Here is a 15,421-nt window from a genome sequence, read left to right as displayed (position 1 = left end):
GTACACACATTTTACACATAAATGTTGGTTTACTGGTCCTAGAAAGTGCTGCGTATCCTGTGAAGACAGAAGGAATGAAATCAATTCTCCAGGCAGACAACATGGCCGACATCTTCACATTGAAAATTCAACATGAGGATCAACGGTGACTGTTTGAGCATCATGATGTAAACAGAGTCCACCTCCGTCCTGCTGTCCGTCCGTCAAGTGCAGCTTGATCCGGGATGAACGGTGGAGCAGGTCTCTGAAGATGTGGGCCCAACGGTCACCGACCTGCTGCTGCTGCTGGGCTCACCTGAAGTCTGATGTTTGTGCATCGAGCCTCTGACAGCCAGAGGAGCAGCCTTAGATCCCAGCTGGGTTAGCTTAGCTTCCATCTCGACTCTGCTATAATAGTATATATATATATATATATATATATATATATATATATATATATGTATATGTATATATATATATGTATGTATGTATGTATGTATGTATGTGTATATATATATATGTCCTTCACTCAGGACATCTTGTCCTCTGCTGCTTTCTTTTTGACCATTCATTTTATTTGACTTATGAGGTCCCAAATTTGATGGACGAGTAAAACTGAATCACTGAAGTACTCCTTCAACATACACAACATGCAGGTAAATACTGGACAGTGTTTGAATATTAATGATTCCCAAACAAGGTGTACCTCAACGGGTACTTAACAATGTGTACATCCACATATTTATTTTAAAGAGGAAAATAAACACAGATTACAAACTGGTGTGAGACTGGTCTTTATGTATTGTCATGGTAACTGGTGCTAGGCTGACTCCATAAGACTGCTGGGTGCTCCTGTCACTCACAGTGGAGTAAAACACAACAAAGAACAGACACCAGAGCGACACACAAAGACTCCATGCGTCATTGTGTTGGTAATTATATTCCCTCAAAATAAGACTTTCACCTTTTCAAATTGTACTCACGTGACTCTGGACAGGAGCTCGGACACACAGAGGCTTCTTTCACCTGTGGATGTCTGGACTTGTGTCATCTGCTCAGCCTGTGCTGCACTAGGACAGCAGCGGTGGAGCTTCCGTCGACTCGCTCGGCCTCTCCTGGTGTCAGCAGGAGAAGCCACATGCTTCGTGTGGTCGGCGGTCCCAGCTGTGGAACGAGGCTCTGGGATGCATCTGATCTCGGTGTGCTCAGCTGTGCCGCAGACTTCAAACCCTCACAGAAGAAGGAACTCTGTTTGTTTGTGACTGGTGTGTGTGTGGGCAGGCTTTACAGAGCTCTTCAAGGCGACGCCACGGCTCACCCACCTGTTTGGGCTTATTGATTTTTGAGTTTGCTGTAAATCATGTCAAACTATTGTGAACCACGTGAAAATATGGTCATTTATGGCTGAATAAATTATCATCTTTAGATGTTTTTCATTCTCTTAAAGTGCCATTCATTTTGGGTTATGTCTTTAGCTTATTTTTGTTTTACTTCCCACAACTTCACTCTTAAAATAAAAAGAGAAAAGCGAGTGAGTTGACCCAAAGGTTACTATGTTTCACTGCTCTGGTTGCTCAAAACCCACAGATGTATTATTACTGTTAAAAGGAATAACGGCATGTCAAGAACTCACTGATAGATACCTGTCTGTCTGTCTGTCTGTCTGTCTGTCTGTCTGACTGACTGAGAGGGTTTAACTTTGAGCATCAGGTCATTTATATGAACCAACCGACTGAGGACAGGATGCAGCCGAGCTCCAAGACAGCCAGCAGCAGATAAGGCCCTGCAGCTGGATACCTATCTATCTCTCTCTCTCTCTCTCTCTCTCTCTCTCTCTCTCTCTCTCTCTCTCTTTATCTCTCTCTATCTCTCTCTCTCTCTCTATCTATCCATTCATCCATCTATCTATCTATCTATCTATCTATCTATCTATCTATCTATCTATCTATCTATCTATCTATCTATCTATCTATCTATCTATCTATCTCTTTCTATCTATCTATCCATTCATCCATCTATCTATCTATCTATACATCTATCTATCTATCTATCTATCTATCTATCTATCTATCTATCCATTCATCCATCCATCTATCTATCTATCTATCTATCTATCTATCTATCTATCTATCTATCTCTCTCTCTCTCTCTCTCTCTCTCTCTCCATCCATCCATCCATCCATCCATCCATCCATCCATCCATCTATCTATCTATCTATCTCTCTCTCTCCATCCATCCATCCATCCATCCATACATCCATCCATACATCCATCCATCTATCCTTACATCCATCCATTCATCCTGCTTTGACTTTGTCACGTGGTATCTTATCTGGAGTTTCTATTGGCCAGTTCATATTAAACGAGTTCCGCTCTCTTTCAACCCCTGAAAAATACGGAAGTTAGTTCCTCCGAACGATACCGTTTATCCGTTAGTATCGCCATTTTTTTTAACATTGCGAGTCTTTGGTATTCACAATTTACATTTTTAAACAAGACTAAGTAATACACCTTGTATTTTGAATGCGTATAAGTGTTTGTTTAGAAACGTTGATGACTTTTCTTTGCGGAGGGATACATACGTCGCCGCTGGCTCTGGCGTGGAGCGAAATTTGAATCTCTCTCCTGCTCCTTTTCCAACGTTTGTGTTTTATAGGAACATGTTTTAAGATGTTAGTGCTTTTTATGACACAATAGTCCCTACATGTGTTTATAAATATATATATTTGAATCAGAAAACACGAGGTAAGTGTTTAACTTGCTGTCATTCCATTATCTTCAACACTAACCTCACTGTTGCTACTGTTAGCGTCGCGTGTGGAGAGAAGGGCTCGAGCGACGTACGTTAGCTTGAAACAACTAGCTTTATCGTTAACAATCCGTGACAGTCGGCGGTATAACAACGTGTACGTCCCTGGCAGGAGTCTACAGTAACGTTAGTTGTTACACTGTTGTTAAACAGTGAATGAACCATTCGGTTCATTCTATAAGGGCGTTTATAATGAAGCTAGCTGTAGCTAACGCTATCTTAGTTTTGTTATGCTACCGGGGAGTCAGCTAGCTATATTAGCTTCATGCTAAAGTCAGTGGGACGTCACTTTTAGCAACCAGATGGAGTTTGACGTGAAGTTGAAAGAAATGTTGAATGTATATTGTCGGTTGACATTACCTACAAGCGTTAGACTGACTGGAACAACGTATGAAGGGAATATAGGATATATATTAGTCCCCTGTTGTCATTCTTTGTAAGTCCTAATAACACTTCACATGTTGTGGTTCAGCTGCTCTTGAATTATTAGACGTAACGTTATTTCAATGTGTCAACCCAGATGGCCACCGCGGAGACGAACACCGACGGAGACCAGACGTTGTCCCCCTCAGAAGAGGACTCCCCTCCGGTTTCAGATTACGCCTCAGGCCCCCTGAACTTCTCCGAGCTCACGCCTAGTCAGTTTGGCATCTCTGTGCAGAGCTTTACTCCAGCGGCATTATCAAAAAGCAAAGGTGAGAGGACAGGTGTTAAACTGCATTTGCATTGTCTTCCATAGACGTAAAGGTTTACTCTGTATTCATTCAGCCACAGCAGTAACGGATGCATGAAATCGGAGGCAAAAGACATTTTTTCCGTTTAGGGCACCAATCAATTGTTACTGAGGAGGCGTTCCTCTCCCTCTTGTTCTAGATAAATCTCGTCTAACACAAATGAGGCGGAGGTCCAGCATTGGTGTCCGCGGCTCCCCAGAGACAAACTCCCTCATCCGCTTCACGGCGCAACAGAGGATGAAGACTCCACCAACCTTCCGGACTCCAGAGGTGAGGTCTTTCACGGGGACACGTTTGAGCAAATCTTGCACACCTTCATCACATCCTATTGATGTGTGAGGCAGTATTTAGATTGCAGTCCGGCTTTTGGTTGGCTCTCTGTGATCAATGTTGAAACGGACATATGTTACTGATGATGCGGCACACTTTCTGCAAAAGACATTTTCTGTACCGTTTTCCCTCATCAGATGCAAATGATGATTGCCATCACTGTGGCAACTACAAATAGTTGTACGTACACGGAGGTGTTGCACGTCTACAGTATATATATTCACATAAGTGCTCTCAGTGTAAGTATTACTATATCCTGACCTAAGGGCTTGACAGGCTGTCGTGTCCGGCTTGTTTAACACGCGTTAGCTTGTGTGAGGTTACTGGTATATAGACCTTACAAGCAGCATTGAGCTGCAGTATGCAGACATCCGTCTACGTATCACACCCAACAAGTGGTCACATCAACAGTAGCATCAACATACGTTTAAGGCAGTAAATGAACAGAGCGGAAGAGAAAATCATGGCGCTCCCGCTGCGACCGTGATGTTTGAATGGCAGCGTCACTTCTGGCGCATGCTGTTAAATCCAGCAGTATTACGTACATTGCAGTAGTATTACGTACATTGCAGTAGTATTACATACATTGCAGTAGTATTGCGTACATTGCAGTAGTATTGCATACATTGCAGTAGTATTGCATACATTGCAGTAGTATTGCATACATTGCAGTAGTATTGCCTGCATTGCAGTAGTATTGCGTACATTGCAGTAGTATTACGTACATTGCTGTAGTATTGCGTACATTGCAGTAGTATTACATACATTGCAGTAGTATTGCGTACATTGCAGTAGTATTGCATACATTGCAGTAGTATTGCCTGCATGGCAGTAGTATTGCGTACATTGCAGTAGTATTGCATACATTGCAGTAGTATTGCATACATTGCAGTAGTATTGCATACATTGCAGTAGTATTGCCTGCATTGCAGTAGTATTGCGTACATTGCAGTAGTATTGCATACATTGCAGTAGTATTGCATACATTGCAGTAGTATTGCATACATTGCAGTAGTATTGCCTGCATTGCAGTAGTATTGCGTACATTGCAGTAGTATTACGTACATTGCTGTAGTATTGCGTACATTGCAGTAGTATTACGTACATTGCAGTAGTATTACATACATTGCAGTAGTATTGCGTACATTGCAGTAGTATTGCATACATTGCAGTAGTATTGCCTGCATGGCAGTAGTATTGCCTGCATTGCAGTAGTATTACGTACATTGCTGTAGTATTGCGTACATTGCAGTAGTATTGCGTACATTGCAGTAGTATTGCGTACATTGCAGTAGTATTACGTACATTGCAGTAGTATTACGTACATTGCAGTAGTATTGCGTACATTGCAGTAGTATTACGTACATTGCTGTAGTATTGCGTACATTGCAGTAGTATTACGTACATTGCTATAGTATTGCGTACATTGCTATAGTATTGAGTACATTGCAGTAGTATTGAGTATATTGCAGTAGTATTGAGTACATTGCAGTAGTATTACGTACATTGCTGTAGTATTGCGTACATTGCAGTAGTATTGCGTACATTGCAGTAGTATTACGTACATTGCTGTAGTATTGCGTACATTGCAGTAGTATTGCGTACATTGCAGTAGTATTGCATACATTGCTGTGGCACTGAAAACTCAAGCTTGGCTGCCCAGCATATGTGAAGTGGTGAAGATTCTCTCTGGCTGATGTGGTTCTGTGTAGCCGGATGAAACGGTGGCGTTTTGAATGGTGATTTCTGTCACATGCTGTTAAATGCAGCAGCATCAGTGGATTGATGTTGTTCACCACATGTGAATGTAGCAGAAACTCTGAGCTTTGCACACATTTAAATTCAATTTAATGAAATCAATAGTAATAAACTATACACCCACTTTGCAATATGAAATAATACAAAGTACTTATATAAAATTGAATATGCTGATGTATCATAAAGAAAAGACTTATCTGAGTCTATCTTATTGCACATTTGGTCACTTTCCAAGTTCTGACCAGTTTAGGAGAGCCTGTGTCTTGATGGAGACATCCTCGTTAGATTTAACTTGGTTCTCACATGATCGTTGTGAAAGTAGCTGTTACACTTAATACAAATGAGTAGTTAGTGTTACTCAATGAAAGCTGTTTTCATGAAGGCTGGGCTCTCCCAGGCTGCTTCCTCATAGAAATACTTGTGTGAGGGAATACACAGGGTGACAATAACATCCATTCACACTTTTCAAATCAATGCTGAACCGTCCTCTGCTGTCCAACCTTGTGTTCAGTTTGTCCCAAACCAAAATATGCTTCAGTCTCCTTTTAGTTGGACTAACAATTGACAACCTCTGAGTCTTTACTTGTTCATGCTTTGTGAAGCTGTTAAAGCTTCGTTTACATCAGCATATGATCATTTGAGAAACGCACAATTCTTATGTTTATGTACAAAATCATTCAGTATTAAGCTTGTAAACGGCTTCCATGATGTTCTGGCCTAGCTCACGCGTTGCTTTAGACAGGATGTTGCTGACCAATGAAGGAGAAGAGGTGGGCTCACGAGCACAAATGAAAGCTATGCATTCAGCCATATGTTGGAAAAACTGTGCATGTTTGGAACACAGGGAGCATGTTATGGACAGCAACGTGCGTTATGCTGCAGAAGTGGTTTAAGAAGTTTCTCTGGGAAAACTACCCGGTCTGCAGGTGATGAGGGGTCAAATGTAGCTTGAAGGAAAGTATTCTTTTACTGTTGTGTAAATAGTAATGACTGAATATTCTTGCCGTTAGATGATGCACAGCTCAGTACACTTCTAAAAGTAATATTCAGTGTGTGTGTGTGTGTGTGTGTGTGTGTGTGTGTGTGTGTGTGTGTGTGTGTGTGTGTGTGTGTAGTGTGTGATAGATGTCCTGCCTCTCAGTAATTCTGTAATCTCCAGAGCCTATGACCTGTCAGACTGCATCACTGAGCAGATGTGTTTGTTTTCTCCGTCTCAACCCTCAGCTCGTCAGAAGTAGCCCCTTCCTTCCCCGGGTCGCCTCCACGCTGAGGCAGAAGATGGCCTCCTTCCAGAGCCTGATGGATGTGGAGGAGAGTGAGGTCTGTGATCCGATGCCAAGGCAGGACAGCGATGCTGGAGGATGCATCAAGACAAGAGATTATCTGTCTGGTGAGGCTGCCTCATTGCCACAGGATTAATAGTTTCATTTCTCAACGAGGGTCCGTGCCAGTAAGACTCCTTTATGATGTCTGGAGGCGCCGCTGAAGAGCGCTGGATTAATGCATAGCGCCGTATAAGTTTTACTCTGACAACATCTCGCAGCAGTATTTTCTTTTGGGCTTGGTCAGCTTCTTAAATGGGCCAGTTTCTGAGCTGTTTGGTGCTGCAGTGAGAGTTTATCTCCATCCCTTTGATCAAGGTTTTGCTTATTTTTGTCAAAGTTGTTTTTCCAAGCAGTGCTTTTATATGTTTATTTGATACGGGATCTTTTATCTTCATTTAGCTGAGGTGTCCCCAAGTCCCATTTGTTGTTGTATGTTTATATAACTTGTCTTTTCGATCGGCTGCTTTCTTCCCCCCTCTGTCAGATAGGAGCAGCCCTTATGGAGGGAAGGAGAACCACCCACCCATGGTGACGCCCACACCCAGCAAGAGGAGGCGCCTGGGCCCCGTTGCAGGCTGTGAGGTGGAGGTTAGAGAGGCCGGCGCTTCTGTCCTCCACTTGAGCTTGAAGGAGCAGGAGGTACACTCACTCCGACCATGTACTTACTTGACTGCTTTTAATAATTGAACTGAAAGGGTTTCCCTCTCTGTACTCGCCTTCCATTGAATCCTCTGAGTATTTTTAACTCCTGTGAATGTTAGAGCTCCGTGCTACACGGGGCTTTCTAAATACAAGCGTCCAAAAAAAGAGGGAAACTCTCAAGATTTAAGTGCTGGCTATGGAGGTTTATTTATTTATAATTGCATCTTTTTGGTTTTAGTGTTTTTGTACTTTCTTTCTGTAAAGTGCAACATGAAGTTTTAAGATTTCAGTCTCATTCTTGACTACACTAACGCAGCAGTTTGTTAGATAAGCGTTCCCTGCTCCCCTGGTAGTCGTGTCGGTGCTGTTCTGTGTAGCAGAATGAACCGGTGGGAACTCCTCGATCACATCTGCGGGAAGAAGAAGAACCGGCGATGGAGGTTGTGACACGAGGACCACTGACATCCCGTGAGACTGTGGAAGACGACCGCGCTGTGCTCATATCCCCGACCCTTCACACTGACCCCGAGCTCCAATCCTGTTCCCCTGCTGAGAACCAGCAGGTCAGGTCCTGATGCAGACCTGAACTCACACTGAACGTTAGGAGTGGATCAGAGGCATTTATAGAGACGTTTGGGATTCTGCCTTCCCACAGAATGACTTTACCCGTTTCACATGAACACATGAACAGGTCCAACCATGGAACCAGTGACGATGTGTTCTTTAATATTGACCGCACCGCCAGATTCAGAGAGAACTCAAGCAGGTTTCTTTTTTTTTTTTTTCTGCCAAAGGGAAGTGAAGTGACATTTGTAACGTTAACTAACCAAGCGCACAATGTGATCGCCCAGTAGAGCACACCTCCGTCTCAAACGTGGTGCCAAGCATCTCAACTGCAGCTCCACAGCAGGCAATAACAAGGCCACTCAAAGCTCTCGCTGTGTTTCTCCACTCCAGCGGTCATGATCATACTTTCATCTGAGATATGCAGCTGTATTGCACCTGTATTTGTTGTGTAGAGCTAATGCTAAATATGCAGTTCCTGGTCCTTCTTTGAACGTTTTTAACAGGCGGACCGTTTGGACCCTTTTACATATCTATCAGCTGTAAGACAGCTGTGGTTCAAACCAATTGATTCACACAACAACATTTGAACATTGTCAATATGATTTTGAGGGGGGGTCAGATTTACCTGCCGGAGGTTGTTAGATGAAACCGATTTGATACACGACAGCGTTCACTCGTAGTGAACAACCTGCTCTGTGAAGCTCCTTGAACTAGAGACTCAACAGAACGGGGGGGCTCATATCATCCCTCTCAACAGGACGACGTCTTTGAACTCCAAAGCCTCGGCCGACCGCCGCCTGATGATTCTGCAGCGGCTTCGCCGGGCCGGCCCGCCCCCCCCCTCCACACCCCCGCTCTGATGGAGATGAAGCCCACAGGTAAACACGCAGCGCTCTCAGCGGCCGCGCACCAGTGACTGACCTTTTATCTCGGCTCAATCCTGCCTTTGAGGCTCGGCGTACGGCGTTCGCTGGATGCAGCGTGTTCAGGCTGAGTGCCGGGGGAGAGCTCACCTTTATCTCCAGAAAAGAAACTGTGTTAATTAACGGCGTTTGAGTCGTGCGTATTAGAGAACAATATGCACTTGTTCTTAGCTACAAGGGGAGTGTTAATAGGTCTCAAATAGACCAACATGTGCAATGTGGGGATCAGCACCCACAACTCACCAGACCTGGACTTGTCCCAATATTGACACCACAGACATCACCTTGAGCCGGTGGAAACGCTTCTTTTTAGTAACAATATTTACAGTGGCTCACTGGGTTAAGAGGGTCGTCGGTTCGATCCTCGGCCGATGACCCTCGTGTCCCTGAGCAAGACACTGAACCCCTAACTGCTCTTCTCAGCAGCCCACTGCTCCCAACAAGTTGGTGATGGGTTAAAAGCAGAAGCTACATTTGGTAAATGTATATGACATATTATTATACATTCTTATTTTCTTATATCTCTATCAGATCTAGTTGAGTTATAAATCCAGTACATTCTGAACTGAACTTGAGTTATAACGTGTGTCATATCTTCTCATATACTAGTTACTGGTTTCTTCTTCTATTAGCTCCTCAAACTGGCGTTGTAGTATCTGAAGCCCTTTATCCATCTTAAACTTCAAGCGCCCTGAACCATGAATAATTTGGTAATCCGTTTCTTTTGATGTAAAACAGCAAGAGTTTAAAGCAGAGAAACTTCACTTTCTGCCTCTTTGTTCATGCGGGCGACAAAAATGCAAATGATTTGTGCGTTGAAGGGTCGGCCGTCGTTGCCGGAGAGGATGACTCCGCCGTGACCTCCGCGGTGAGGAAGAAGCGGGTGTGCTTCGGCGGTCCGCTCTCTCCCGAGTTCTTCGATAAGAACCTGCCTCCCAGCACTCCGCTGCAGAGGGGGGGCACCCCGGCCCGGGCGCCCACACCAGGCGGGGGCTTACAGCCGCGCTCGGTGCTGAAGACGCCGCAGAGAAACGAATCCCAAACAACGCGAGCACAGCCGGACCTCAGCGGCCCCGCTGGGTTCGGTGCCTCGCCTACACTCTCAGTGCCTCGCAACCGCAGGATGGATGAAGACGGACTGGTAATGTGTCTGTGCTCTAAAGTAGTAGTTACAACATGTTGATGTGTGAACAACCCGGATGTCTTAGCAGGCTTATAACGGTGTAATTAACATTATTTATTTTAGTTTTCTCTCAGTATGCTTTTAGATGATAACTGGATGAACTGTGAATGAGTGATGTTTAATAATTACAGAACACGCCTCACTCTGCACCCCACTGTGTGTCTGTTACAGTCAACGTTGTGTGTTTGTGTTTTGTTGTCCCAGACTGTGTCCCCGTTAATGGAGGAGACTGTCTCTGCGGGGACGAGGAGCACAGGTTGATGATTCTACTTTATTCAGTGTGACGCTGCAGCCTCTCGTCTCTGGAGGCTCACTCTGATGATAACGTCTCTTTCTGTGTGTTGAATCTTCAGAGCGCCAGTGGGAAGCCCAGCCGCTGAATTTAAACGCTGCGTTCCACGAGGAGTTCCTCTGTCACATGCTGACAGGTGAACCAGCGTCACACTTCTGCCACTTATCTTTATGTCTTCTTCTCCGGACACATTCCAGTGTCATGCTACAACAGAAATGAAGTTTGAGTTTAGCTCAAACAGCTCAAGTTTCTCATGTTAAACCACGGAATCAAAGACAGAACAGGACCGTTTGTCATTTGGATTCAGCTCTATCAAAGTCCTGTTTAACCAATGTTTAGCCTCTGTCATCATTAACCACGCTAACCCAGCTAATCCATGTTACCTACGGCTGACAAACTCTCAGTAGAAGTCATTTCAGCTGTAATGCTGTCAACTGTCCTCAGAGTCTGAGACCGGTCCCAGCACACCCTCCCAGGAGGAAGCCCCGGATGAGCCGACGCCCTCGCCAGAGAAGGAGAAGCAGCATGGAGCAGATGTGGAAGCTCCAGCTGCAGCCCAATGTAGAGAGCGAAGGAAGCAGGTCTGCCGTCGTTCTAGCTTCTGTTTCTGTCTACTTTCATGGATGGGTCATTTTGGGTTCACGGGATATAGTTTTACAAGTTTGCTTCCCATTTATTTAGCAACAGTCTGTTCATCACCAGATATTATTACCGTCCTCTATGTGAATAATTCATTTCATACTCCTGGAGCCAGGAGCAGAGCCTGCACCCAGCAGCAGTGGAGAGAGAGAGCTCTGCTATCACCACCGGCTGCTTTCAGCTCCATTTCACTCCGTTTACCAGACGAGACGTCTTTTTTAATAATTTAGGGGTCATAAGATGCTCCCGTTTAATCTACTGTTTAATTCCACTGGATCTGGACTAAATCTCATGCGAGGATATCAACTTTATGTTTGCAAGAGAGACGATCATATGATGCATCCTCACGCCAGCTCTGTGCTCCCCCAGCAGCCGGAGGAGAGCCAACCCGTAAAGAGGTCGACGCGCTCCGCTGCCAAGACGGCCTCTGGGAACATGAAGGTGGGTTGGCGGAGTCTGTTCGTTTGATTCCTCCACTGAGGGATTCTGGGAGGCAGGAAGAACGTCTCGGAGCCGATAGCGATCTGACTGCAGCTCGCTTTGCTTTGAGTTAGGGGAAAACGTGTGTGTGTGTGTGTGTGTGTGTGTGTGTGTGTGTGTGTGTGTGTGTGTGTGTGTGTGTGTGTGTGCGTGTGCGTGCCCCAGAGTTCCTCCTCCAAATGACCGCGTGGCACACACACCGCAGGATTATAAATAATGACAAGTCTATTATGAAATCTTACGCTTTAAGACGTGAACAAGAAATGCCTCAGACGCCTTGTTTGAAGGCTGGATAGCTGAAGCTTACTGTAGCTCACATTTACACAGTAGTGTCTTCTGACAGCTTTGTAGTTCTCCAAGTCAGGACTGTGTTTGGGTTTGAATTGGATTCTCTTCGTCAGGTTAGACAAACAACTTTCAGTTCTGCAACTTCATTGCTCAGAATAACGTGGGTAGAGATTTAATAAATACACAGAGATCCACTGTCTTTATACCGGACCTTTGTAATTAGAGGAAGAATTAACACCCCATGAAAATGAAATGGTACATCTCAAAAGACACATCTTGATACATTTGGACATTGTGCTGTCTTAGGGAAGTGGAATTATGGGTAAATCTGTTATTATTATTATTGACAATAACTGTTATTAGTTCAGATATCCACAACATGGCACCGACACAATCAGCCACGGAAGCATCTGGTTAAATTGATGTACTTCCTGAGGATGACATAATGAGGCGCTATCACATTTCAGTTTACGCTGACGCGTCGATACAAACCTCTTTAACGACGCGGGATTGTCTTTCCACAGAGGAGCTCTGCAGCAGCGCGCCGATGGAACCGGAGCGTGGACCGCTCCCTGTACGGCTGTCGGGCCTACGCCTCCAAGAACCCCGCCCTGAGCCCCATCACCGAGAGCCTGGCCCTCACCGGCCGGGCGGCAGCACGGCAGACGTCCCGTATGAGCTGCACGGGTAACGTACAACCCTTCAAACCCTTCACTCACAAAACGTGTTATCTAGTCCTGAAAATGGCAGAAGTGATCGGTAGAAATGAATTTCCCTGATACGTTTTTTTATTTTTGTCATTTCGCCCTACAGCCCCAAATCACGAGACCCACTCGAACCCTGAGATGACTAACGGCACTCGAGCTGCAGGTGACCTCGCTGTGACGAAAGCTTTGGAGAATCCCTCGGAAGATGTCGTCACAACTCCAAACTCCAGTAAAAGAAGCGGCGCAGGACAGGGCAGGAGGCTGTCGGGGCCGAGGTTCAAGCGGAGACGGCTGAAGAAGAGGACGGTCAGTGTCGCTATTGAGGCCCTGCTCAGGGAGGAGACTTCAGATCAGGCTGGAGGAAAGACCGAGGAGCACCAGGAGGACCAAACCACTGCGAACCTTGAGGCGTCGAGCGAAACGCCGCTGACCTCAATGCTAGAACAGAATGCCCAGATTCCTGTAGAAACGCTCTGCACAGACTCTGATGGGAAATTAGAATGCAATGGGAGTCCGGATGCACCCACCTCAGACTGCCCACCTTCAGGTGGAGAATCCAACGACACCTCGAGTCAGTCAGCACAGAGAGAACCAGACAGCGTCTCAGTGCTGCAGGAGGAGGAGCAGGAGCACCAAGCAGCCGTTCAGCAGGAAGACATCAGGTCGAGCTCTGACAGCCAGGAAGAGGTGGAAGTAGCCGATTTCCAGCTCGCCCCCTGGCAGGCTGACTTTAACGTTGAAGATGTGTTCAAACCTGTTGCCACTAGAAGGCAGCGCTTGGTCCGCCGCAGCCTGAGGAACCAGAGCACCACGGAGCACAGCAGCAGCAGCAGCAGCAGTGCTGGTCTCGCCTGGCTGGCTTGGACCTCCCCCGAGTCCAGTAAAGAGTCCTGCAGGAAGACCCGGGGCCGGCGGCTCAGTGCCGCTCTGCCCGTCCAACCGCCGCTCCCCGAGGAGACGCAGGACAACGCCTCGTGAGACTTTAAATGGACTACGTGAACTGAGATCAAAGGGGTTCATCACACCTGTCCTGTTCTAGATTAGATGGGCTGTTTGTTCTATATTAGCTGAAAACATTGATGCCTTTGTTCCCTGTGAATTATTAGAGCTGACCAGTAATTTGTAGCCGGTTTCCCCTCCGCTTACCAAGCAGTCGATACCCTGTGAGCCCAATCATCTCTGCTGACCACCTCCCGATCGATGACCGAGCACTCGGCTGGTAATCGCAGCGCATGTTCAGACTCGCTCCCCAAAGTCATCGGCTCGAGCATCTCCAAGTCAATATCTGCTCTTCATGGACAGATGAAGAGCGCTGTTCTGCATTCACCATCGGTCAGGCAGGGCTGCGCAGCAGGAAGGGACCTTCATCATAATGAACACACAGAAACCTAATTCATTCACTTCATTTGTTTTTTATCTCTTTTTTTATTCTATTCCCTCTCAGTGATGTGAACTGTTGACATGCAGGTGAATGTCCAGAAGAGGGCCCCGTCCCATTGCATCGCCTGTTCTTTTAATGGATGGTGTTAATATGTGAAGTAAACGTGTGTCTCTGAGACGTGCCTGAACTGTCTACATGTACCTTGCTTTACTCTCATGCTGATTAAACGCCTCGGTTTCAAGTAAAGACGTCTCGTTAGATCAAACTGTTCATTTAACCGGATGATTTAATCTCATTTGAACGGAATTCATCCAGATAATAAAACGGCCGATTTCTACGTGTGTGTGTGTGTGTGTGTGTGTGTGTGTGTGTGTGTGTGTGTGTGTGTGTGTGTGTGTGTGTGTGTGTGTGTGTGTGTGTGTGTGTGTGTGTGTGTGTGTGTGTGTGTGTGTGTGTGTGTGTGTGTGTGTGTGTACACTTCAGTTCAAGTACAGCAGCTTTCCCTCCACATAAACCTGGACCTTTGACCATCACCGACCGCGGCGCTACACTAATTGCCGTCCTGATCTACATTTTGAACACGGCCAAATGTCTGGAAGTAGATTGACCTCTGACCTCAGCTTCCAGCAGTCACAGCCTCAGGTCTTTAGTGGCTCCATCCATCTGTCAGAGAGGAGCGGAGAGAGCGCTTACAAATTGAGTTTCAAATTCAGTTCGCATTGGAAAATTGGCTCCCGGAATGATGCGCGGCTGTAATCTATCCATCACGGGGTAATTGACTCGCTCCTTTTTTTACAATGAGTCAGAGTCGCTTGGCTGAAGGACGCCAGAGGTTCCCGGCTCAGTGTGCCAAAGTCTGCAGTCCCACTAGAAGACGGTGGACGGTCGGCGCTGTAGGTTCTGGGCTGATGCCGTGGGGCTGCTGTGCCATCTGCTGGTGGACTCGGGTAGTTGCAGTCGTTCATCTGTCAAGTTCTCAACTCTGACGAGATGAAGGAAGTCTCTGGAACAGATGCCATCATTGGGAGAGGAAGTCATTTAGTAGATGCTCATTCATTAGTGTCACCGAGGCCGTGTGCTCCAATAAGAATCACTTAAGGTGTGTGTGTGTGTGTGTGTGTGTGTGTGTGTGTGTGTGTGTGTGTGTGTGTGTGTGTGTGTGTGTGTGTGTATGTGGGGGGGGGGGGGGGGTTCCACAGCATCATGTCCCATGTTAGGTCTGTGCTGCGTCCACCGTCTGATTTTAAACTTGTAACTGGGCGCGTCTTTGTGAATGGGGTGTGTGTGTGTGTGTGTGTGTGTGTGTGTGTGTGTGTGTGTGTGTGTGTGTGTGTGTGTGTGTGTGTGTGTGTGTGTGTGTGTGTGTGTGTGTGTGTGTGTGGAG

General features: G+C 46.0%; 1 protein-coding gene across 4 annotated transcripts; it reads left to right on the top strand.

Moving 5' to 3' along the window:
- The first annotated feature begins 2,585 nt into the window (after window positions 1–2,585).
- On the top strand, window positions 2,586–14,306 carry cdca2 (cell division cycle associated 2). 4 transcript variants are annotated; one of them, XM_068721115.1, is made up of 13 exons: window positions 2,586–2,724; window positions 3,309–3,483; window positions 3,662–3,792; window positions 6,835–7,000; window positions 7,420–7,574; window positions 8,902–9,022; window positions 9,889–10,208; window positions 10,455–10,506; window positions 10,604–10,678; window positions 10,987–11,123; window positions 11,554–11,622; window positions 12,474–12,636; window positions 12,763–14,306. In XM_068721115.1, exons 2-13 carry the CDS (start codon window positions 3,309–3,311, stop codon window positions 13,632–13,634), a joined length of 2,436 nt encoding a protein of 811 aa, XP_068577216.1. In that variant the 5' UTR covers window positions 2,586–2,724; the 3' UTR covers window positions 13,635–14,306. The 4 variants fall into 4 exon arrangements, with proteins under 4 accessions (XP_068577216.1, XP_068577213.1, XP_068577215.1 ...); XM_068721112.1 differs by having other exon boundaries at window positions 11,551–11,622; XM_068721114.1 differs by lacking the exon at window positions 2,586–2,724 and adding an exon at window positions 2,829–2,885 and having other exon boundaries at window positions 11,551–11,622.
- The last annotated feature ends 1,115 nt before the right edge of the window (window positions 14,307–15,421 follow it).

This window comes from Cebidichthys violaceus, unplaced genomic scaffold (assembly GCF_023349555.1).
Source record: "Cebidichthys violaceus isolate CVI_PGR_0920_01 unplaced genomic scaffold, fCebVio1.0.p SCAF_26, whole genome shotgun sequence".
Taxonomy (NCBI): Eukaryota; Metazoa; Chordata; class Actinopteri; order Perciformes; family Stichaeidae; genus Cebidichthys; species Cebidichthys violaceus.
The sequence above is the reverse complement of the archived record's forward strand: the minus strand, read 5'-3'. Positions and strand labels throughout refer to the sequence as shown.